This window comes from Symsagittifera roscoffensis, chromosome 3 (assembly GCF_963678635.1).
Source record: "Symsagittifera roscoffensis chromosome 3, txSymRosc1.1, whole genome shotgun sequence".
NCBI classification, from domain to species: Eukaryota; Metazoa; Xenacoelomorpha; order Acoela; family Convolutidae; genus Symsagittifera; species Symsagittifera roscoffensis.
Genome location: NC_087064.1, coordinates 31,070,023 through 31,094,331, shown reverse-complemented (window position 1 = coordinate 31,094,331; position 24,309 = coordinate 31,070,023). Strand labels below are relative to the sequence as shown.

The 24,309-nt window shown below is 37.3% G+C and overlaps 1 protein-coding gene across 1 annotated transcript; it reads left to right on the top strand.

Annotated features, from left to right (window-relative positions):
* The first annotated feature begins 1,771 nt into the window (after positions 1-1,771).
* LOC134842876 (origin recognition complex subunit 1-like) lies at positions 1,772-18,423 on the top strand. Its single transcript, XM_063859381.1, has 3 exons — positions 1,772-2,813; positions 17,106-17,526; positions 17,778-18,423. Exons 1-3 carry the CDS (start codon positions 1,774-1,776, stop codon positions 18,285-18,287), a joined length of 1,971 nt encoding a protein of 656 aa, XP_063715451.1. The 5' UTR covers positions 1,772-1,773; the 3' UTR covers positions 18,288-18,423.
* Positions 18,424-24,309: the final 5,886 nt, after the last annotated feature.

Sequence of the window (24,309 nt, the reverse complement as noted above, 5' to 3'; positions counted from 1 at the left end):
ATCTATGTAACTTTCGCCCAAAAATTACATAGTGACGGAGCGTAGAAAGAGCACCTATTGACGAATGGCAGACGTCAGTTACCCTAATTCTACTGGTTTTTCACCGTTGAGACCTAGCCAGTTAGTTTTCTGGTCTGTTTATGGCTAAGTAAAAAGTTACTATTTCTAGGCCATCAGTCAAGCGACTTTTGATCAGCTTTCATTAGTATGCAAAAATAACCACATAATTAGGTCTCGGATCCCCAGACTACGTGATTACTATTGAAGACATGGCTGGGAAGCCATTATTTACTATGTTTTTAGTGGCAGTTATTTACTACATCCATTGGGATTGGATTGATTTTTCCTCTTTCTAGCTACTCATGCTCTGAAATACAAAACAAGATTGGAAGGATTTCAGCTATTCAGGGCATCACAGCAACTGAAAAAAGGTTTATTATAGTCTACTGAGTCTCTGGGCACCGGACCTTTAATTCCGATCTACCCCTGAGATAACACTCTTTTCTCTTCAATCCTGTGGCACAGGAGGGTACGGATCCACTCCGGCTGTCCCGCTGATTATCAACTGATTCTTGTCTTGCCATTCTGATTGTATTTTTTGTTGCCTTTTCTGGTTCAAAATGGCTGTTCCCGCGTTTCTCAGAAATAGACTGCTGAGAATCGAAATTTTGAAAATTAAAAATTCCAGAATATTCTGACCCTCCTTTTCACTGATAATCGGTTGCTAAGGCATTTATCGTACTTTTCCTAAAGCCGCGGCGGGCTTGACTGTGCCAATCCGGGGGAATGGCACACTGAAATATAGACACGTCACGACCTTGAGTTTTCGCTACAACTGAAAGTGAGAAATTAGAAGAACAATAATCGCTGACAAAGAGAAGACGTACGAGAAGTTATAGCGAATGACGAAATTATAGTTGGCGACCTTAACGGAAGAACATTCCGAATTGTAACGATTGTAACTGTACAATCGTTACCAAAGACTTCCCGAGAAACAAGAAGGGTATAAGGACAATTTTACCAGCCTTCCGGAAGGGAGATAAGACCGCTCTTCGTCCGGATTCCAGAATCCGGAAGGGTCTCTGGAAGAGGACTGAAACTCTATTTTAAACAAGTTTTAGCTCTCTGGAATGTTCTGAGTTGAATTTAATTAACATCCAATTCATTTTCAGAGTATGAGAAGCTAGGAGTTTAGGGATATGGTTGATCCATCTCGGATGGATATGATGATTTTTATCTACTGAACAAAAACAATAGAAATATAATGAACCTGTTTTTATGAGTGGCCTCGTGGTCTGGGGATACTGGGTCCCAGTCATTAGCTCACTATTTTTGCATGTAACTAAGTTAATCTGAGCGTTCTGGCCGATAGCCCAAAACAGTAACGATTTTGTCGACCCGATGTTAAAAGTACCACACAAAGAACTGGCTTTGGTAGAGACGGTTAAAAGCATGTAGAGCTGTGCTTAGACGCTAGCCAGCCGTTTTACAACCTAGCTTCATTTTCCGTCGAATGGTACACATGCGACTTTTTTTCCTGAGTCCACGTTAACATTTAAATCCAAAAAGGCCAAATTACCGTTACTTAGTTTGATTTTTAAACCTGAAGATGCTGTAAAATTGTGCGAAAACGTTTGTTCAATTAACAATTTTAACGTAATCGAAAAATTTTTCTCATGCAAAATTTTTTGTTAATTTTTTTCTGAATTAAAACAATGATTTTTTTCATAGGTTGATTGTGTGAATTATCTAGTGTCACATTTGCAGATTAAAATGCCGTTCACGTCCAATCAGTTGAACTCTACAAAAATTTCAACTGGTGTTATTCTTAAGATTGGATCCTTTGTGACATTAAAAGCAAAAAATGGACTCTTCTACAAAGTTAAAAGGATAATGAATGATGATAATTGTGTAAAAATTGAAGGCTCAAAATACGTCATTTCTGACTTACTACTGGATGCTTTTACTAAATTTGGAGTCAAGCCATTAGTTAACGAAATTGTGAAATTGGGCGATGTTTCGCCTATTAAAGCGGGCATCTCAGAAGTCAAAGTCGTCGTTGTAGTTAATTCATTGGACCTTTTTTCGGAGAAACCGGAACAGTCTAAAAACGAATATTGTCTGAGATTCACAAGTTCTAAAGGCGAACTGAAAGAGCTGCAGAGGTATCTTCCGCAGACACCTAAGCTAAAAGAGGAAAAATGTGACTTAAAAACTAGTAAATATTGGACACCTCGTAGTTGCAAAAAGAAGCTTGAATACAGTGAAGAAAAAGAAAATATTTCGCCTCCCAAGCAGGCTAAACTAAAAGAGTCAAGAAATTGGAGAGAAACTAATATGGTCCAGAATTATGAGCCTTGCAAGAGTGATTCTGAGGATAGTGATAGCGAAGATCAATCAGATGAAGCAAGACCAGATGTCAGCTCCAGCTCTGATGAAATTGTCACCCAAAGTACGCATTTAGCTCGAGTTCGACAGAGAAAGGTTCTATCGAAGTCTCGCAGTCGCAAAACAAGAATTTTCGCCAAAAAGTTAAACACTAAGCCAACTCAGGCGCATTTGAATCTTCTAAGCTACCGAGCTCCATTATCCGTGGAACTGGAACGAATCTGCAGCCTAACGTGTGGTTTTGACAGGGCTTTGGCCATGTTGCAAGTGTCTTCCGTGCCTCTTGAGCTTCCATGTAGGGAGGTTGAGTTTGGAAACATCTTTTCTTTTGTTCACGATCACCTGAGAAATGGAACCAGTGGCTGCATTTATGTCTCTGGAACTCCTGGCACCGGAAAAACTGCGACCGTGCTGGAAGCTGTTAAGTATGACCACTTGTTTTTTTGTATGTTTCGATCATTTCAGGAAGTGAATAAAACTATAAAGAAAGAGTTTAACCCGAAATATCAGATTTACTTGCATCGATACTTGAGGTCAGGCGAGCGTTAGTGTATTAGTACGAACCTTCTTTTTTTCTAATCTAATTTGCAATAAAGTGTTTACTTATTTGATGGCACTTTGGCGACAATCACGATCTGTAGTATTGGAAATTTCGTAGCATCTGTTCTCTGCTTTATCTGTGGCTAGTGTTTGCGACGTATTAAGCTTCCGTGGCTGGGTGGTAACTGTATGAAACTCATGATCTGTAGGTCGCAGATCGAATACGAGTCGAGTTGAATTTTTACTAGTTCGAAGTTTATTTCTACTTTCTCATTGCACTTTATAGAGCTGCTTTTTTGTCGTGTTCTCGATAGTGCTTGCGAATGACATCGGTTTCGTTTAGGCTTTTTTGGGCCAACAATTTGTAGCAAAATCACTTGAATCATTCGTGCAGCTGATATGCTGAATTTCTTGAACATTCACTTGTTTTTACTGGCTACTAATGCTAGTAACTCCTGGCAAATGGTATTTATAGAATTCTAGCGATTTTATTACACAAGTAAAGCTTGTGTTAAAGTATGAACTATCTTTTTCCCAACCTAAGTCGAAAATATTGTTGCGACGCAAGTATTGTTGCGATAAAGTGTGTTCGTTTCGAAAGTGTTCATTTTGATCAATAACCAGCTATTAAGTACAGCCATTACAAAGGAGATTAACAAATACGATTGTTGTTCCGACTTCCGTAACGAAAGTAATGGAATATTTGTGCTCGGGGTGGTTTTTTTTTCAGTTAAATTTTGACTTATTAACTAGCCATTTTGACGAGATCTTTTTATATCACTCAAAAAATATTGTTGTCCTGAGCTTAAATTTGGAAAGATATTTCACCTGTGATCATTTTTCGTAAAGTTATGGGGGGTTTGAAACGCCAGCTTGGGACAATTCACGCGCGATATGTTTCGCGCTATTGACACATGAGCCGAGATTTAATCCGCCAAAGAAATTGTTCCAAATTGGTTAAAGGAAGCTTATTTGCCATAATTGATATCTTACTAGTTGCGCGGGGGGATTATTTCCACAAAAAAATCTCAAATTTAAAAAAATGTGGATTTTTTTTTGCATTTAATTTTTTATGTTAATACTGCTCTATAAATTGAGCCATGTTAGTTGGTAAATTTCTTTTTTTTTTCTAATTGACTGGTACTGCTAATGCAATATATTTGGCGTGCGTCACTTAAGAAATTTTGTGCAGACTCAAAGTTTTAATCAGTTTTTCCAGTAGCGTTATCGGTCTTATTTTTGCTTTTATGCGAAGTACAACTTCGCCTCTGTGTGAATGGTTATAATAATAATTCACACAGAGACTGGTAAAATTTAGGCCCAACAAGGGGATGCAATTTTCAAGTTTAACATAGGTTCATGAAAAACCGCAATTTGGATTTAAAATTCGCTTATTTGAGCTGCTTTTTTTGTGCTTTCCCAGTTGCCATTACAAGTTATTTGCAGGGTTTTGGACAACTTGGTACAGAGGAGGTTTGCTTGTTTGATTGCGGGGTACGTTGCAGTAGGGGGTTTGAATCATGACGCAAACTTGGAGTTTGGTTGGTTACAAGGGGAGGTGTGATAAGTGGGTGGGAATTAATTGTTTGTTTACGGGCTTGCGAGCAAGTTACGGGCTTGCGAGCATTAAGATGTTTACGGGCTTGCGAGCAAGTTTATTTTTGTTAGTCACAAGAGGGGGCAATATATAGGATTTAGTACAAGATGGGACGTAAAACTCTCATTTGTGCTTTTTGAGCTTTTTAAGACCGCTACATTTAAATGAAACCAATCAACAGACGCTGGCGTTGGGCACCAGACGCTGGCTTGGGTTCGTAAAAATTTGTTTGAAAGGGGAACAGGTATAGGGACCAGTATTAGAGATAATGCGGGCTTCGACGAGTCGGATTAAGATTAATAGACGGATCGACCCGACCGACTTAGGAAGCTTCGAAACTAAGAACCCGAAAATAGCATGCTTTCTGCGTACCCCTGTATGGGGAGGGTTAGGTACAGCTATTTGTGGCTGTATAATCAGAGCGTCAGGTCGACCACTTGAAATCGGCACTTCTTGAACGCCGGCAAAATCTTACGCTGATTCTAGTAGCGGTGCTATTGTGTGGAATTAATGTTTCTTCCGTATGAGTGGATAGAAAAGAAAAGGAAGTTGTCTCACTGGGAGAATTCAGAAAATCAATTGATATTTGGGGGCCTGAAAAGGCCGATAATTTTTTTATGAAATGAGATCCGCGCCTGGCTCAAGCTTTACTTTTTAAGCTGGTGCAAAGTTCTTTTAATGTCAAAATATAAATTGCTCAAATTTTGTTCGACAATTAATTGGCATGTTTCATCCGCTCTAAAAAATTGTGCATTTATTGCTGTCTGATATTTTCTATTAGATGAGTCACAACTTTTGACGACAAAGCAAGATGGTGTATAGCCGGATGCGCTATACTTGTATTCTAGAGGTCGTTAGATCGAATCCTGCTATCGGCTAATTTTTTAAGTGCTTTTAAAGTTGATTTTCTGATTTTTTTTTGCTACTTAATATTGTTGTGAATGTCTACATGCCATTACTGCTGTGAATGTCTACACTGTTGTGAATGCCGTGAAATAAGAAACTAGGTATGGTGATATAAGATGATAATGTGCCGTTGGGCAAAAGCATTAATAATTAAATGTATTACAATTGAAAGTGTTTCAAATGGACAATAAACATCAACCAAGTCTTCAACAAAATTGATGCTTTTTTCTAGTCAGTTTTGTGTTATGGGCTTTATAACACTGCTGTAAAATTGAACTCATCTCTCTTCTGGATTTTTGATTGAAAGTGTTCTGTTCGAAACTGAAAATGACCTGTGATTGAGAAGCAAAGATTTTTTAATTTCAGCAGTAAAAACCGCGTTGAGCTAATGTAATTTGAGTTTTGCTGAGCAATTTACGGAAAATAATCATGTCAATTTTTGCGTAATAGAATCGGGCGAGTTTTTCAAATTACAAGTCTACGTGCTGCAAAATTCAAATTTCACTGGGTTATGTTGCTGCAACACAGCGGTAACTATAGAACGAAGGGCAAGATCTCTTGCTGCGAGGAATTTTAATAAAGCTTCCAGCAGGTATGAGATGTTTCTTAATGATAAAAGTGTAAATTATTAGGAACACAAAGAGATAATCCGAGAAATTTGTTGATACCTGGCTCATAGTTCAGGCGAAACAAGAGCAGTATATTTTGAGTTTAAATTAAAGAACTGTTGATGATTTTTGTTGATTAGAAGGCTTTGAAAAAAAGCTTCTTACATTGCGATCTAAAAAACGTGAACATGAAAGAGATTATGAAATTGTAGCATCAGAAAAGGATGTATCAGCCAAACTAAAAATTGATCAAAATCAAGAAAAACAGATTTTTTGGAAATAAATATTTAATTACTAAAAGACTAACGAATAATGGGTTAACGAATACTCCGTTAACTAATATCTGTGAACGCTTTCATCACAACGAAAACGTAAACGAAAAAAATTGAAAGCTGTAAAGCAAGATTTGGATAGACAATTTCAAACCGTAAGCTTCAGGAGGATTCTGGATGTTTAACCTTTAGAAAAATTGGAGGCTCGTGGGATCATATTGAAGCAAAAAAACCTGTTGTACACTTGGAGAAACTGAAATACCCTAAGTTATGTGGAAACTGACGTGATTGGCCTCAGTTTAAAAAGGATGTTATAAGTCAAATTTTAACTGTGCTTGATGACGATGCCACTATTTCTTATGCACTTCGTAGTTCTTTACCTGAAGATGTTAAAAGTCAAGAACGAAATATGATGATAATCTTGTTGAAATTTGGAAACTTCTTGATCAGAGATACGGCGATAAAGGAAAAGTTGTAGAAATTGTGGTAAAGGACATTAAAGTTTTCGTCACTTGAGAAGCATTGAAGAAAAGCGTCCTCTCACTTTCATTGATGTAATCGAAAAGGCAAGTTTAGAACTTAAATATTTGGGAAGAGATTCAGAAACAGCACAATCATTAGTATGATTGAAGAAAAACTACCGGAAGAGTTAAAGAAAGTTGGGTTGAAAGACTCGAGCGAAAAATGATGATTGAATAGTCTCTGCAGATCTCTCGAGAAAATGATTAATTTAAGCAATAGGCGCAGAATAATTTCGCAAAAACCTCTGATGAAAAGTCTGCTACAACAACTAACAGTACATGTTTGCTACATACGATGGCTGATTGCGGAATTTTTACAATAAAACTAATTAAGAAAGGTGTGTTTTAGTGAAAGAGAATCGTGAATGTTTTAATTGTTTATCAATTGGCCATACTGCCCAAAAATGTAAAAAACAAAAAATCAGTGTGAGTAACCAAAATGTGGAAAAAATCATGGTAAATTAATACCTTTTGAAACCCCTGCCAATGATAGTACTCGTGAATTTGCGGCCAAATGTAGACTACTGAACACTAGCAAAGAAGCTTTTCTGCAAAAAAATGCCAATTGATCTTTGTAGTAGGTTCGCGCGTGAAAATGTTTTGTGTATTTGGGATTCTTCTGCTACAGTTTCGTTTTACTTAGTTCTAAATTCAGTCGCGCAAACTGCGTCTGCCTAGCAAACGTGTAACCATCAGGATGGAAACCTTAGATCGTCTTACAAAGGTGCAAATAAAGTTGTATTCTTTAGATCATGAGGACGGTAAGTGCAATACGCTTTCTCTGCATGCAAATGGTGTCAGTCGCATCTCGCATAATTCCGTTAACTTGAAGCGCAATCATGATATTTTTCCAGACGTATTTCCTATAGATTACGGATTTTCAGGCACAGACTCGGTTTTTATCAGGGCTTAAAATTGCACGATAGTACCCTAATGCCATACAGTATAAAGATGCCTAGGTGTAAATGAAGTTGCTTTGGGAAGATGTATTGGAGGTACTGCAGTATGAAGATGACTTGGTGTAAATGAAAATGCATTTAGAAGATGTATTGGAGGTACTGATCAGGGAGCTATGATTTGTTCAGGCATTCAGAAAGTCAATTTTGCTTATTGTGAAGTCAGATTGAGTAATTTTTACGAAACTGAGTGTTTAGGTGTAAACTGCAAGTCTTAATATGGAAACTGTTGCCGTGGAAATTGTGCCATTGGTACTTTTATTCTAAATTTTCGATTCGAGAACAAAGGAACTTGAGCTGATAGATTCTGGTGACTCTCAACAAAATTTTTGGACTGCTGCTAATCCATGGATCAAAGACAAGACAAACCTTCCTAACAACAGATTTTTTGCTGAAAAATGTTATTTGGGACAGAAAAAGGCTTTTGAAAATTGAGAAAAATGCCGGTTGACCAGAAGCAGATCATGGATATGGTTGAACGGTGTTGCTAAACAGTTGACTAAAAACGACATGAACTACGACGGACCTGTTCACTACATAAGTAATCATGAGGCTCTCAAAGAATCAGCTTTCATCCCATGTCGCTTTTTTTTAATTCTTCGCCAAACTTTAAGGGTCGTGTTTTGAATGACTATTGGGCTAAAGGCCCGACCTTTTGAATAACCTACTGGGTATTCTGTTAAAATTTCGAGGAAACCTTTTAGTTACATGGATGATATCTTAAATAGCGTCGAGTCAGAGAAAACGTAGCGAATCAAAGAATGGAAGAATTAGAGGAAATGCTTTTAAAAGGATCGTTCAAAATAAGATACCCCTCTTTTGAAACCCCTCCCAATGATAGTACTCGTGAATTTGCGGCCAAATGTAGACTACTGAACACTAGCAAAGAAGCTTTTCTGCAAAAAAATGCCAATTGATCTTTGTAGTAGGTTCGCGCGTGAAAATATTTGTATTTGGGATTCGTCTGCTACCATTTCGTTTTACTTAGTTCGAAATTCAGTGGCGCAAAACTGCGTCTGCCTAGCAAACGTGTAACCATCAGGATGGAAACCTTAGATCGTCTTCCAAAGGTGAAAATAAAGTTGTATTCTTTAGATCATGAGGACCCTAAGGCCAATACGCTTTCTCTGCATGCATATGGTGTCAGTCGCATCTCGCATAATTCCGTTAACTTGAAGCGCAATCATGATATTTTTCCAGACGTATTTGCTATAGATTACGGATTTTCAAGCACAGCCTTGGTTTTTATCAGGGCTTAAAATTGCACGATACTACCCTGATGCCATACATTATAAAGATGCCTTGGTGTAAGTGAAATTGCTTTGGGAAGATATATTGGAGGTACTGCAGTATAAAGATGACTTGGTGTAAATGGAAATGCATTTAGAAGATGTATTGGAGGTACTGATCAGGGAGCTATGATTTGTTCGTGCATTCAGAGAGTCAATTTCACTTATTTTGAAGTCAGATTGAGTAATTTTCACGAAATTGAGTGTTTGGGTGTGAACTGCAAGTCTTAATGTGGAAACTGTTGCCGTGGAAATTGTGCCATTGGTACTTCTATTCTAATTTTTCGATTCGAGAACAAAAGGAACTTGAGCTGATAGATTCTGGTGACTCTCAACAAAAAATTTTGGACTGCTGCTAATCCATGGATCAAAGACAAGACAAACCTTCCTAACAACAGATTTTTTGCTGAAAAATGTAATTTGGGACAGAAAGAGGCTTTTGAAAATTGAGAAGAATGCCGCTATGACCAGAAGCAGATCATGGATATGGTTGAACGGTGTTGCTAAACAGTTGACTAAAAACGACATGAACTACGACGGACCTGTTCACTACATAATTCATCATGGGGCTCTCAAAGAATCAGCTTTCATCCCATGTCGCTTTTTTTCAATTCTTCGCCAAACTTTAAGGGTCGTGTTTTGAATGACTATTGGGTTAAAGGCCCCGACCTTTTGAATAACCTGCTGGGTATTCTGTTAAAATTTCGAGGAAATATTTTAGTTACATGGATGATAACTTAAATAGCGTCGAGTCAGAGAAAACGTAGCTAATCAAAGAATGGAAGAAATAGATGAAATGCTTTTAAAAGGATCGTTCAAAATAAGATAAACCACTCTTTTGAAACCCCTCCCAATGATAGTACTCGTGAATTTGCGGCCAAATGTAGACTACTGAACACTAGCAAAGAAGCTTTTCTGCAAAAAAATGCCAATTGATCTTTGTAGTAGGTTCGCGCGTGAAAATGTTTGTATTTGGGATTCGTCTGCTACCGTTTCGTTTTACTTAGTTCGAAATTCAGTGGCGCAAAACTGCGTCTGCCTAGCAAACGTGTAACCATCAGGATGGAAACCTTAGATCGTCTTCCAAATGTGCAAATAAAGTTGTATTCTTTAGATCATGAGGACGGCAAGGGCAATACGCTTTCTCTGCATGCAAATGGTGTCAGTCGCATCTCGCATAATTCCGTTAACTTGAAGCGCAATCTTGATATTTTTCCAGACGTATTTCCTATAGATTACGGATTTTCAGGCACAGCCTCGGTTTTTATCAGGGTTTAAAATTGCACGATACTACCCTAATGCCACACAGTATGAAGATGCCTTGGTGTAAATAAAATTGCTTTGGGAAGATGTATTGGAGGTACTGCAGTATGAAGATGACTTGGTGTAAATGAAAATGCATTTAGAAGATGTATTGGAGGTACTGATCAGGGAGCTATGATTTGTTCGTGCCCTCAGAAACTCAATTTTGCTAATTGTGAAGTCAGATTGAGTAATTTTTACGAAATTGAGTGTTTGGGTGTGAACTGCAAGTCTTAATGTTGAAATTTTTGCCGTGGAAATTGTGCCATTGGTACTTCTATTCTAGTTTTTCGATTCGAGAGCAAAAGGAACTTGAGCTGATAGATTTCGGTGTGACTCTCAATAAAAATTTTTGGACTGCTGCTAATCCATGGATCAAAGACAAGACAAACCATCCTAACAACAGATTTTTTTTGCTGAAAATTGTTATTTGGGACAGAAAAAGGCTTTTGAAAAATGAGAAGATTGCCGCTACATAATAGAAGCAGATCATGGATATGGTTGAGCGAGGTGTTGCTAAACAGTTGACTAAAAACGACATGAACTACGACGGACCTTTTCACTACATAAGTCATCATGAGGTTCTCAAAGAATCAGTTTTAATCCCATGTCGCTTTGTTTCAATTCTTCGGCAAACTTTAAGGGTCGTGTTTCGAATGACTATTGGGCTAAAGGCCCCGACCTTTTGAATAACCTGCTAGGTATTCTGTTAAAATTTCGACAATATCTTTTGGTTACATGGATGATATCATAAATAGCGTCGAGTCAGAGAAAACGTAGCTTATCAAAGAATGGAAGAAATAGAGGAAATGCTTTTAAAAGGATCGTTCAAAATAAGATACCCCTCTTTTGAAACCCCTCCCAATGATAGTACTCGTGAATTTGCGGCCATATGTAGGCTTCTGAACACAAGCAAAGAAGCTTTTTTGCAAAAAAAAAAGTGCCATTTGATCTTTGTAGTAGGTTCGCGCGTGAAAATGTTTTGTGTATTTGGTATTCGGCTGGTACCGTTTCGTTTTCCTTAGTTTTTAATTCAGTCGCGCAAAACTGCGTCTGCCTAGCAAACGTGTAGCCATCAGGATGGAAACCTTAGATGGTCTTTCAAAGGTGCAATTAAACTTGTATTCTTTAGATCATGGGGACGGTAAGGGCAACACGCTTTCTCTGCATGCATATGGTGCCAGTCGCATCTCGAATAACTCCGTTAACTTAAAGCGCAATCATGATATTTTTCCTGAGGCATTTCCTATAGATTATGGATTTTCAGGCACAGCATCGGTTTTATTAGGGCTTAAAATTGCACGATACTACCCTGATGCCATACAGTGTAAAGCTGACTTGGTGTAAATGAAATTGCTTTTGGAAGATGTATTGGAAGTATGCAGTATAAAGATGACTTGGTTTAAACGAAAAATGCGTTTGGAATATGTTTTGGAGGTACTGTTCAGGGAGCTATGAATAGTGCGTGCATTCAGAAAGTCAATTTTGCTTATTGTGAAGTCAGATTGAGTAATTTTTACGAAATTGAGTGTTTGGGTGTGAACTGCAATTCTCAATGTGGAAACTATTGCCGTGGAAATTGTGTCATTGGTACTTCTATTCTAGTTTTTCGATTCGAGAACAAAAGGAACTTGAGCTGATAGATTTCGGTGTGACTCTCAATAAAAGGTTTTGGACTGCTGCTAATCCATGGATCAAAGACAAGACAAACCTTCCTAACAACAGATTTTTTGCTGAAAATTGTTATTTGGGACAGAAAAAGGCTTTTGAAAAATGGAGAAGATTGCCGCTACATACCAGAAGCAGATCATGGATATGCTTGAACGAGGTGTTGCTAAACAGTTGACTAAAAACGACATGAACTACGACGGACCTTTTCACTACATAAGTCATCATGAGGTTCTCAAAGAATCGGTTTTAATCCCATGTCGCTTTTTTTCAATTCTTCGGCAAACTTTAAGGGTCGTGTTTCGAATGACCATTGGGCTAAAGGCCCCAAACTTTTGAATAATCTGCTAGGTATTCTGTTAAAATTTCGACAAAATCTTTTGGTTACATGGATGATATCATAAATAGCGTCGAGTCAGAGAAAACGTAGCTTATCAAAGAATGGAAGAAATAGAGGAAATGCTTTTAAAAGGATCGTTCAAAATAAGATACCCCTCTTTTGAAACCCCTCCCAATGATAGTACTCGTGAATTTGCGGCCATATGTAGGCTTTTGAACACAAGCAAAGAAGCTTTTTTGCAAAAAAAGTGCCATTTGATCTTTGTAGTAGGTTCGCGCGTGAAAATGTTTTGTGTATTTGGTATTCGGCTGGTACCGTTTCGTTTTCCTTAGTTTTTAATTCAGTCGCGCAAAACTGCGTCTGCCTAGCAAACGTGTAGCCATCAGGATGGAAACCTTAGATGGTCTTTCAAAAGTGCAATTAAACTTGTATTCTTTAGATCATGGGGACGGTAAGGGCAACACGCTTTCTCTGCATGCATATGGTGCTAGTCGCATCTCGAATAACTCCGTTAACTTAAAGCGCAATCATGATATTTTTCCAGAGGTATTTCCTATAGATTACGGATTTTCAGGCGCAGCATCGGTTTTATTAGGGCTTAAAATTGCACGATACTACCCTGATGCCATACAGTATAAAGCTGACTTGGTGTTAATGAAATTGCTTTTGGAAGCTGTATTGGAGGTACTGCAGTATAAAGATGACTTGGTTTAAACGAAAAATGCGTTTGGAAGATGTATTGGAGGCACTGTTCAGAGAGTTATGAATTGTGCGTGCATTCATAAAGTCAATTTTGCTAATTGTGAAGTCAGATTGAGTAATTTTTACGAAATTGAATGTTTGGGTGTGAACTGCAATTCTCAATGTGGAAACTGTTGTCGTGGAAATTGTGCCATTGGTACTTCTAATTTTTCGATTCGAGAACAAAAGGAACTTGGATTGATAAATTCTGGTGTGATAAATTTTTGGAGTGCTGCTAATCCATGGATCAAAGACAAGACAAACCTTCCTAACAACAGATTTTTTGCTGAAAAATGTTATTTGGGACAGAAAAAGGCTTTTAGAAAATGAAAAGAATGCCGCTAGATACCAGAAGGAGATCATAGATATGGTTGAACGATGTGTTGCTAAACAGTTGACAAAAGACGGCATGAACTACGACGGACCTGTTCACTACATAATTCATCATGGGGCTCTCAAAGAATCAGCTTTCATCCCATGTCGCTTTTTTTCAATTCTTCGCCAAACTTTAAGGGTCGTGTTTTGAATGACTATTGGGTTAAAGGCCCCGAACTTTTGAATAACCTGCTGGGTATTCTGTTAAAATTTCGAGGAAATATTTTAGTTACATGGATGATAACTTAAATAGCGTCGAGTCAGAGAAAACGTAGCTAATCAAAGAATGGAAGAAATAGATGAAATGCTTTTAAAAGGATCGTTCAAAATAAGATAAACCACTCTTTTGAAACCCCTCCCAATGATAGTACTCGTGAATTTGCGGCCAAATGTAGACTACTGAACACTAGCAAAGAAGCTTTTCTGCAAAAAAATGCCAATTGATCTTTGTAGTAGGTTCGCGCGTGAAAATGTTTGTATTTGGGATTCGTCTGCTACCGTTTCGTTTTACTTAGTTCGAAATTCAGTGGCGCAAAACTGCGTCTGCCTAGCAAACGTGTAACCATCAGGATGGAAACCTTAGATCGTCTTCCAAATGTGCAAATAAAGTTGTATTCTTTAGATCATGAGGACGGTAAGGGCATCACGCTTTCTCTGCATGCATATGGTGCCAGTCGCATCTCGAATAACTCCGTTGACTTAAAGCGCAATCATGATATTTTTCCAGACGTATTTCCTATAGATTATGGATTTTCAGGCATAGCATCGGTTTTGGAAGATGTTTTGTAGGTACTGCAGTATAAAGCTGACATGGTGTAAATGAAAAATGCGTTTGGAAGATGTATTGGAGGTACTGTTCAGGGAGCTATGAATTGTTCGTGCATCCAGAAAGTCAATTTTGCTAATTGTTAAGTCAGATTGAATAATTTTTACGAAATTGAGTGTTTGGGAGTGAACTGCAAGTCTTAATGTGGAAACTGCTGTCGCGGAAATTGTGCCATCGGTACTTCTAATTTTTCGTTTCGAGAACAAAAGTAACTCGAGTTGATAGATTCTGGTGTGGCTCTCAACGATTATTTTTGGACTGCTGCTAATCCATGGTTCAAAGACAAGACAAACCTGCCTAACAACAGATTTTTTTTGCTGAAAAATGTTATTTGGGACAGAAAAAGGCTTTTGAAAAATGAGAAGAATGCCGCTACATACCAGAAGCAGATCATGGATATGGTTGAACAAGGTGTTGCTAAACAGTTGACTAAAGACGACATGAACTACGACTGACCTATTCACGACACAAGTCTTCATGAGGTTCTCAAAGAATCAGCTTCCATCCCATGTCGCTTTTTTCAATTCTTTGGCAAACTTTAAGGGTCGTGTTTTGAATGACTATTGGTCTAAAGCCCCGACCTTTTGAGTAACCTGCTAGGTATTCTGTTACAATTTCGAGGAAAATTTATGGTTACATGGATGATATCTTAGATAGCGTCGAGTCAGAGAAAACGTAGCTAATCAAAGAATGAAAGAAGTAGAAAAAATGCTTTTAAAAGGATTGTTCAAAATAAGAAACTAGGTTCTTTCGGATAACCAGGACGTAGAACTTGAAATAACAAATAATGGTTGTGAACAAACCGCCATTCCAAATGTAGCCTGTTCATTGTAAATGTGTTATTGATTTAGAGTTGCCGGAGCTGCCAAAAACTACAGGTTTCTTGTCAAAAACGAGAGCTATGGCTTTCATTTTTATTGATTGTAGTCATTTCAGTATCAATTTTGAAAAGAATAGTAGCACATCTCTCAACATTGAAAGAAACGCACTCACTCTATTTAATGCGACGCGAATCGGATGCTAAAATGATCGATAGATTGTGGAAAAACCTTCTTTTCCATCAATACAGAGATTCCTAAAGAGTGTTAAAATGAGAAATTCCGGAGCCTCGTTAATGTTGAGAACAGCGACAAAATTATTGTGGTTGGACAGCGTATTACTGAGCCTGTTCCACTTCTGCGCAAATCTACGCTAACTGATTTGAGTGTTCGAGAACTTCCCGAGCCGAGTCATCTGGCCAAATTGTCTACAGCAAGCAAATTACGTACACATTACTGGATTATTGATTTATTGCATATTTGTAAACATCATATACATAAGTGTGTAAAGTGCAGATTATTGAACAAGAGGAACGCAAATGAGTTTTATAGAAGTCATCAACTGGAGTCATCCCTACTTTTCACGAATGTATGCATAGATCTTTTTCAGCCGTACGAAGTTAAATGGGGCTTAAAGACGTTGAAAAAGATTTTTAGTTGAATCATAGCGTGTCTATTTTTAAGAGCAGTCTTTCTAGATTTTACGGAAGATTGTTGTGCTGACAAGCTGGTACTTCCTTTGAGGCGTTTTATTGCCTTGCGAGGCTGCCCTGAAATTATTTATTCTGACCAATAGTCGGCGTTAACAATTTAATACAGAAAAATCTTGCACTTCTGAAAAGTACATTAAGAAGTCTATTGGGTCTAGAAGATTTACGATGGGAATTTTCACCAGGTGGAGCTCCATGGCAATAGGCGTGCGCTGAAAAGGTAAGTACTTCAGGTAAAAAATGCCTGACAATATCTATCGGCAAACAAGTGCTGTCAATTACTGTGTTTCAAACTGTTCTGTTTGAGGCTGCTTATCTGCTTAACGAGATGCCAATCGGACGCAATCCCACTCATCCTTATGATGGTTCCTTTCTATATCCAAACAATTTATTGTTGGGGAGAAGTTCTAATGGGTACTCTCCTTTCATTAGTTCGTCTAACCACGAGTCAGCGAGGCATAATTTAGTTGAAAACGTTTTAGATGCGTTCTGGATAAAGTGGCAGAACAAATATTTGCCATGAATGGCGTTCTATAAGCGTCGGAAAAGAACTCAACGCATTATCAAAAAGGTCAATGTTTTGGTGGAAGATTCTAATTCAATCAGGGGTTTATGGAAATACTATAATTAAAGATGTTGCTCGAGGAAGAGACGGTTTGATAAAAGATGTCGAAGTGAAAATGGCATGATGGTTCAATTTATGTCGTATCTCGACCAGTACAAAAACTGGTTTCTGTGCTTCCAGTTGAAGAAAGTGGAGTGTGCCGTTGGGCAAAAGCATTAATAGTTAAACGTATAACAATTAAAACAGTGTATCAATTAGGCAATGTACATCAACCAAGTCTTCAACAAAGTTGATGCTTTTTTCTTGTGAGTTTTGTGTGATGGGCTTCATAACACTGGTGTAAAATTGTACTACAGCTCTTTTGGGTTTCTGATTGAAAATATTGTTTGAAACTGAAATCACATGTGATTAAGAAGCAAAGATTATTAATTTTCAGCAGTAGAAACCGCGTTAAGCTAATGTTATTTGAACTTTTGTTGATCAATTTTACGAAAGTAATTATGTCAATTTTTGCTTAATAGAACCAAGTGATTCTGCATTAAAAGTTTTGGGAAATACATTGGTTCAAGAAGTGCATTAGCATCGGGCGAAATAGCTATTTTTACACCCCAAAATCAGCATCAAAATGTTCCAATTTTCGTATGTAGTGTTTCAAAGTTTATCAGATATGTGACTTATTGCAGCTACCTGTCTGACCTATCCAAAGAGAAAGAGCTGCCAACGTTCAAGTACTTGGAAGTAAATGGCATGAAACTAACAGCTCCGCAGCAGGTTTACTCGGAGATTTGGCATCAACTCAAGTGTGTTTATATTGGAGCGGATGCCGCCCTGGCGTCTTTGGAAGAAACTTTTCTCCGAGAACATTCATTTAACCGAGAGCCTGTTGTTTTACTTGTAGACGAATTGGATTTACTGCTGACTAGCAAGCAGGATATTTTGTACAACTTGTTCGAGTGGCCATCGAGTAAAGCTAAGTCGAAATTGATTGTGGTGTGTATTGCGAACACAATGGATCTGCCCGAGAGAGTGATGATGAAACGAGTGTCGAGCAGACTCGGAATGAGCAGAGTCGTTTTCCAACCATACACACACGGGCAGCTAAAGGTAACTGTGAAATGGCTGTCTTCATGCACTGTATATTGCTACGCCAAACCCCCCCCCCCTCCCCCATCAATTATGTGAGACAGAATCAAAGGCCTGATTGAGTTAGTTCTAATTGCGCACATTGAAAAGATGTCATTCAATGCTGGAATTTATTTTTGAGGCTTCTATCATTAAATTAAAGCAAACTAAGAAGACTGGCCAAAATAAAAATTATATATTTAAGAAAGATAAATTGATTAATTTGATTGCAGCAAATTATCTCATCGCGAGTTCAATCCAGCGGAGTGTTCACAGAGAGTGCAATTGAATTTGCGGCCAGAAAAATGTCAGCCTTGTCTGGAGATGCGAGGAGATCCCTGGATATATGTAGAAGAGCGACCGAACTGGCCCAGAGTAGCAACCAAAAACTTGTGAATATCAATAACATAACAGATGCCTTCAACGAAATGTTCTCATCTAAGAAGTTGCAGGCTCTCAAAAAGTGTAACATGCATGAGAAGTTTCTTCTAAAAGCAATTGTGAGCGAGTTTCGGAAGTGTGGTCTGGAAGAAGCGCAGATGGTCAATGTTTACACGCAGTACCGTACAGTTTGTAATTTAGAAGGACAAATACCTGTGGAACCGACGGTTTTGATCAGACTGGCGGGAAAGTTGAACGCGATGAAGTTGATTGTGTTTTCAGGAAGCAAATACGGACTGGCACAAAAAGTTATTCTTGGCGTTTCCGTTGATGACGTGAATTTTGCACTTGCGAAAGAATAAAGAGAAAACAATTTATATGAAGCGTAATTCAGTTATTGATATTGACGCGATGTTACGCGATGAACTTAGATGATTCATATTGTTCTGTAAAACCTTGTTTTAAACCCATTTTGATTTTTGAATTTTATTTAATTGATTCCGTTTCGGTTTAATGATGGAGGGTTAGAGTGGTGGAAAACTTTGAACCAATCAGAATCGTTAGAGGTTCCTATTGAACAAACGCTCAATTTTTTTTCATTAAAACCGAAGTTATTTTTAACAGAAAATGAATTATAACAACAGAGCAAAGTTTTGATATACAATTCGTGCAGATATAGAATAATGTTTTTTTGTTTTGTTTTGTAGTAATGCGTTTTAAGTTTTTCCAATACTTACTTCGATTTCGCAGTATCTGAACAACGTATCTGCTTACTTTCGGTGAATTTTAATTTAAATGGCCTGGGTTTATTCGCTTTATTTGAGGTTTTCGCGATTTCTTTGAGAGTTTTTAATACTCAATTCTGATTGGCTGAAAATAAATTTCAACCTTCGGTCCCTCCATCATGAAAGAGCCGCCGATGCACTAAATGTCCACAATCAGCGTATTCCAAGATCAGATGGAGCATATACAAAACAGTCCCATACAAAAGAGTCCGAAACATCAAAAAAGGTTCTAAAAACAGTCCCATACAAAACAGTCCAAAACCAGTTGAATTTCTTGGCCTTGATCTTTTGGCTCCGACAGAATTGATCTACGCTTTGAAAACTCAAATAGGAGCAATTAAACATCAAAGAGCCAAAGTTGGAACAATAATTCGGATGAAAATCAAAGGACTTATGGTATAGTGGTTAAAGCGTTAGTCTCAAACTATTGAGATCAAAGGATCGAACCTCCGGTGGCCAAAAAATTTTCCAATTTTCGAAAAAAGTTGAAATTCGGGTAAATATGATAACGGGTATATGTAGGGTACAACAAAGGGTTCAACCTTAGAGGGTTGAGCGGAGGGAAAAGAAAAATCAACACCTTGTATGTATTCATTATTTCGCCGATTTCAAATCGACTCTAGCTCAATTTTGAAAAACCAAGGAAATTAATTAACTTGGAAAAGTTTTATTGCTTGGCAATATGGAATAAATGTGAAAAATAAAAAAAAAGAAAAATCTGATTATAATTTAAAATTACAACTACATCCTTTCAAAAACCCAATGATATCGTTGGGTTGATATGACTTAATCATAGTGATCAAGTTTGTGTCGAGTTTTTGGTATTTAGCTTTTTTGAGTCTGGCTACTTTTTGTCCTGCGCACATTTTTTCCAACAGTATTTCCGCATTTTTTTGCTCGTCCTGGAACTTCTCGATCAGTTTTGGGAATGATGGATGCTTACTATTGACCAGTTTCACGAAATTGCTGCTCCAACCTTCTACAGCGTTGTTGGTGCGGGGAAGGTCGTTTTTTACTCTTTCATGGCAACTCCATTGCTCCATATCAAATCTGGGCTTCTGTCGTCCTTGAGAAGTCAGTCTACCAATATATGTGTCCTCGAAATAATTGAAAATCGGTTGACTTTCTTCAGATGCCATACCTTGCAGAAGCTCGAAAGCTGCGGGGACGTCCTCTACGGGCAGAAATGCTGTTGCGAGAAGCATTCGAATAAGTTCGCGAAAATTAAGGTCACTGTTGTAATTGTGAGTATTGCCTGACGACTGAACATGTCGCCAGACACTTTGACTCAAATGGAAAAAACAAAACTGAATTTGAGCAATCTATTGTTATCCGAATTAGTTGGAATCAAAATGTGTTTAATATGAGATAAATTTACTTATCAGCTTCTAGAACAATTATCACTTCGATCAATGGGACTGTTTTTCGACTGTTTTGTATGGGACTGTTTTTTTGTACTTTGCTATGTTTTTTCGGACTGTTTTGTTTTGAACTGTTTTGTATGGGACTGTTTTGTACAGACACGGGACAGATACGAACTAACTGCATCTTTAACTAGGATCAAACATTTTGCCGCCGCTAATTGCGTATTCGAGCTTGCGCAATAAAAGTTTATAAAAATGCAATTAATCAAGAAATGCTTTTGGTCATGCCTGAAGAGCCAACCGGCCATTTTTCAGCGAGTGGGGAACTTGATATGCCATTCTTACAATGCTTAACTAATTAAATTTTCTTGAGACACGCAAAATGGTGTAACAAAATGTGGTCTGCGAATGACAGCTCCTTTCTATAGGTGTCAACAAACGTATTGAAGACGTTAGACACACTGCTGGGGGTACGTATTTTAGCAGACCGGTTTTGCAGCATATCACTCTTTTAGCAGACCGGTTTTGCAGCATATCACTCTTTTAGCTCTCTTTTAGACAGAAAGCTAACTTCAAACGCGGCATTGGCGATTATCGTCCGCTTGCTCTGCTGAGCTTCCATTCAACACCAGTGTTATTGTCTGCGCAAAGACTGATGTGTTTTTGAAGTTGATAATTTTTTTGACAAATTGTGAGATAATTGTGTGAATTGGGGAAGCTTGATCCCAGATTGAGCGCCATTTTGAGTCTGTCAATCAATCATGTATCATTTTATTACGCTGGTTTGCTAAAAGACTCAGTTTTATTGGCGGATCCAATTTTAATTGCATTCCAAATTTAATTAAGGCAGGTCATTTTTTTGGGATACGAGACGCTAAATATATCCCTCTTGAGTTTTTATTAGTATGTATGAAGATTTTTTTTTCAATTAGTGCGTCAATTTTCTAAACTTTTTATTTGGCCTTCAATTGCTCTCAAAACATTCAAAGCATGGCCTTAATATACGAGCAGTGTTTTTGTTTCGACTGTCGAAGAAACGCGGAAAATGTATGTTTGATGGGGTGGTTTTGTCATTCAATGAAATTTCGACAATCGAAATCATAGTTTTCTTCAAGTTTTTTGATACCAAATTAAAGATATTGACTCCCTGAGTTCAAATGTGAAAAGAAAGTTCATTTTTGATTATATTTTTAAAGCGTCGGTGGTTTGAAAATTGACATTTATGCCATTTTCTGTTCTAATTTATGCGCGCTGTGAAGATTTTATTTATGATGCTGAAAGCTCAATGAGTTTTGTATATGTTAGATGAAATATCCCGCACCATAAAATTGTGGTGATATATAAAGAAGCCGAAACTACGTAAGTGTTATATAACAGATATGTAAAAATTATGTAACAGTTACGCAAGTTATGCAAATTCATTCATATGATGTAATTTTTCGGCTGGCTTATATACTCCGCGCATTTTCGGTTGTTTTTTTTTCGGCTGGTTTATTTATTCTCAAAATTGTTCCAAACTGAATCGAAGAAAATTAATTGGTGAATAATTTCATAATACTCATTTTTTGACACTTGTTTTTAAATTTTGTCTAAATTTTGTTTTTTTTTTTCAAATTTTTTCCATTATTCGATTCCAATTATGCGGCAGTCGGATTATTCAGGGCTTTGCTCTGATATATGAGTAGTGTTGTTTTTACATCAAGATGGTTGCGGTTTGGATAATCTCCTCTCAGACTTAAGCAACGAGTAAATGCGTTTCACGTTGCGGCCTCGAATGTTGGCTGAATGATCGACGGGAGGAAAGGCAACCACTACACCACCGAGCTTACGCAATGTATGTTAACATTGAAAAAATTATATCGCTGGTCATTAAGTCCTAATTTTTCACAAATATCTGTAATTTCAATTTAAGTTTCAACTTTACGTCATTCATATTTAAACATGTGACTAGCGAAAATCAAGTATTTTACAAATCATATAATTTACAAGTGGTGCGCTGCAATTAAATCAGCGGTTATCCAATCCGAACTACTACAAGTAAAGTTGTTGTACGCTGTAGAACAACAATTATATCAAAAAAAAATTTTGAATGAGCTAAGCAACTCAACAATTTGAGAAACGAAACCCTAAGTGGGTTTGAGTTATTTGACTTGTTTGAGAGTTTGATGACCTTAACATCGGAGATACATCGAGCCGGTAGCTATGGTCAAGAGTCAAAACATTTCGAAATCAGTAGAAAAGATCGGATGCGGCCGAGGAACTGATTCAGTCTTAGAAAGCTTCACCAAATATCTCAATTTGAAAAACATGAAAACACTATATGCTATTGTAGGTCAAACTGATGTTTCAAAAGAAGGAGCGAACTGGGACAATTTATCAACAATGCAAATGTAGTATTAGTAGAACAACTACCGACTTCCTCCTCGTGATAGCTCTGTTTGTTATACTACGATATGTTCTGTATAATTAACTTAACTGTTGTGATGGTGCCCAGCAATCATATGAACATGCGCTGCAATTTGCAACGTGACTTCTTGCAGGTAAATCGTAGCTTAATAGGCGCTAGATACATGCGCTCTTGCAACTCTATACAAATAACCTTCTGGTTAGGCTTCGGATGGTTGACTTAAGAAAAGAAATATCCCGAATAAAGAGTTACTTTTGATCTTTTGACTATGCCAGTCTGGATAAAAATAAATAACAAAAAAATTATATATGAGAAGCTGCTGTTAATAAATCCCAACTTTTTTAGCCACCGATTGAGGTGCTCTACTCATGATCGAAAGCTGGAGGAATATATTGGGGAATGATGGAAGTGTTCTTCAGCAATTGAAAGTTTTTACTTGTGAAAAAATTGCGCCATAAAATCTTTGAGCTACCGGGAATTTCAGTGTGGAATTAGTTTTGGATTGAGTTTTGAAGGACCGTATGAACTACACTGTTATGTCCAGAATATTCCATTTGCGCTCACAAATTTTGAGGTAAACTTGAAGCAATTGCGGTCGGATGAAAATAAAATGCTCGACTGGACAAATAAACCTTAAACCCCGTTCAAACGGACCAGATAAAGCAGACTCTAACACTGAAGCTCATTTGTGTTTTTTGGCGCTTAAACTTACCTTCTGTTGTTGAAAGAAACTTTTTCCGAAAAAATCTATGCATTTTCGAGCCAGTTTACACAAGGACAATAGATGTAAAAGAGCATATATAAAAGTTCAAAAAAAATTCTACACAAGTATAGTTCGTTCAGCTTACTGGGAAAAACGGAGAACCCAAAAAAAACTAAAAACTTGAATGCTATCTCACATGAAAAATGATATTAAGGTTGAAGCGACTATGTGCGAGATCCTTTTTTTAATGTTGTAACCAATAACTGAAATAAAATTTGTCTACAGCAACACGAACAGTTCCATAAATGATAATAAAACAAAAGAAAATCTGAAGCTCTTCTCGATTTTCAATTTCTCATACTATTACCAAAAACACGCTTATAGAGTGCAAAACAAAAGTCTTGGCACTTTGATCGGAGAAACCCTAAGCAATTTCAACGAATGGAACAGTAAAGGACGCCCAGAAAATACTGCTTGGCCAATTAAAATGGGGCAATTCTCATGGGCGGAGAACCGAATGGTTGAAAAACTTCAACCGATCACAGATCGTTTATTTTTCTACCGTTCATACTGGACAAAAATTTACGATTCTGAATCAAAACAAAAACAGTCAAAGTTTAATTATTAAAATGAGCCAATTGCCAATTTTAAATAATAAAATAAATCAAATTAAGTTGAATAATATATCAAAACAAGTATAAAAAACTACAAATCTAGGGAAACAACGAAAGTATTGTTCTCATTTTGATCCAGAGTTACAATACCAGTTTCGTAAGGTTCTCTCGTACTTTTGCGTGCAGCTGCCGCCATTTGATTGTCTGTTATGTTGCTTTTTCGCCATTTTCTATCCGGGAAAAATTATCTGCTTTTTCTTATACTGAATTTATAGAACAGCATTATCGTCCTCAATACTGGTCTGACACGGGAAATTTTGAGGTATCAACTGGAATGTCAGATTTTGCAGATATTAGCTGTTTGTAAATTGTAGGGCCTGCTGTATACATTCCACAATTCAATCTTGTTTTTTTTCTAAATCGATCGTAGTAAACTGTTACTAAATTCTGTTTCTGAGGAATGAATCTTTTGGCAAACATTTCGCACAAAAAGTTTGAAATTTTTGTTCTT

Bases quoted from the DNA above. Each gene is read 5' to 3' on its own strand.
- LOC134842876 (XM_063859381.1), top strand. From the start codon at position 1,774: ATGCCGTTCACGTCCAATCAGTTGAACTCTACAAAAATTTCAACTGGT. The intron at 2,814-17,105 runs GTATGACCACTT...GACTTATTGCAG, and splicing joins ACCGTGCTGGAAGCTGTTAA to CTACCTGTCTGACCTATCCA. The intron at 17,527-17,777 runs GTAACTGTGAAA...ATTTGATTGCAG, and splicing joins ACACACACGGGCAGCTAAAG to CAAATTATCTCATCGCGAGT.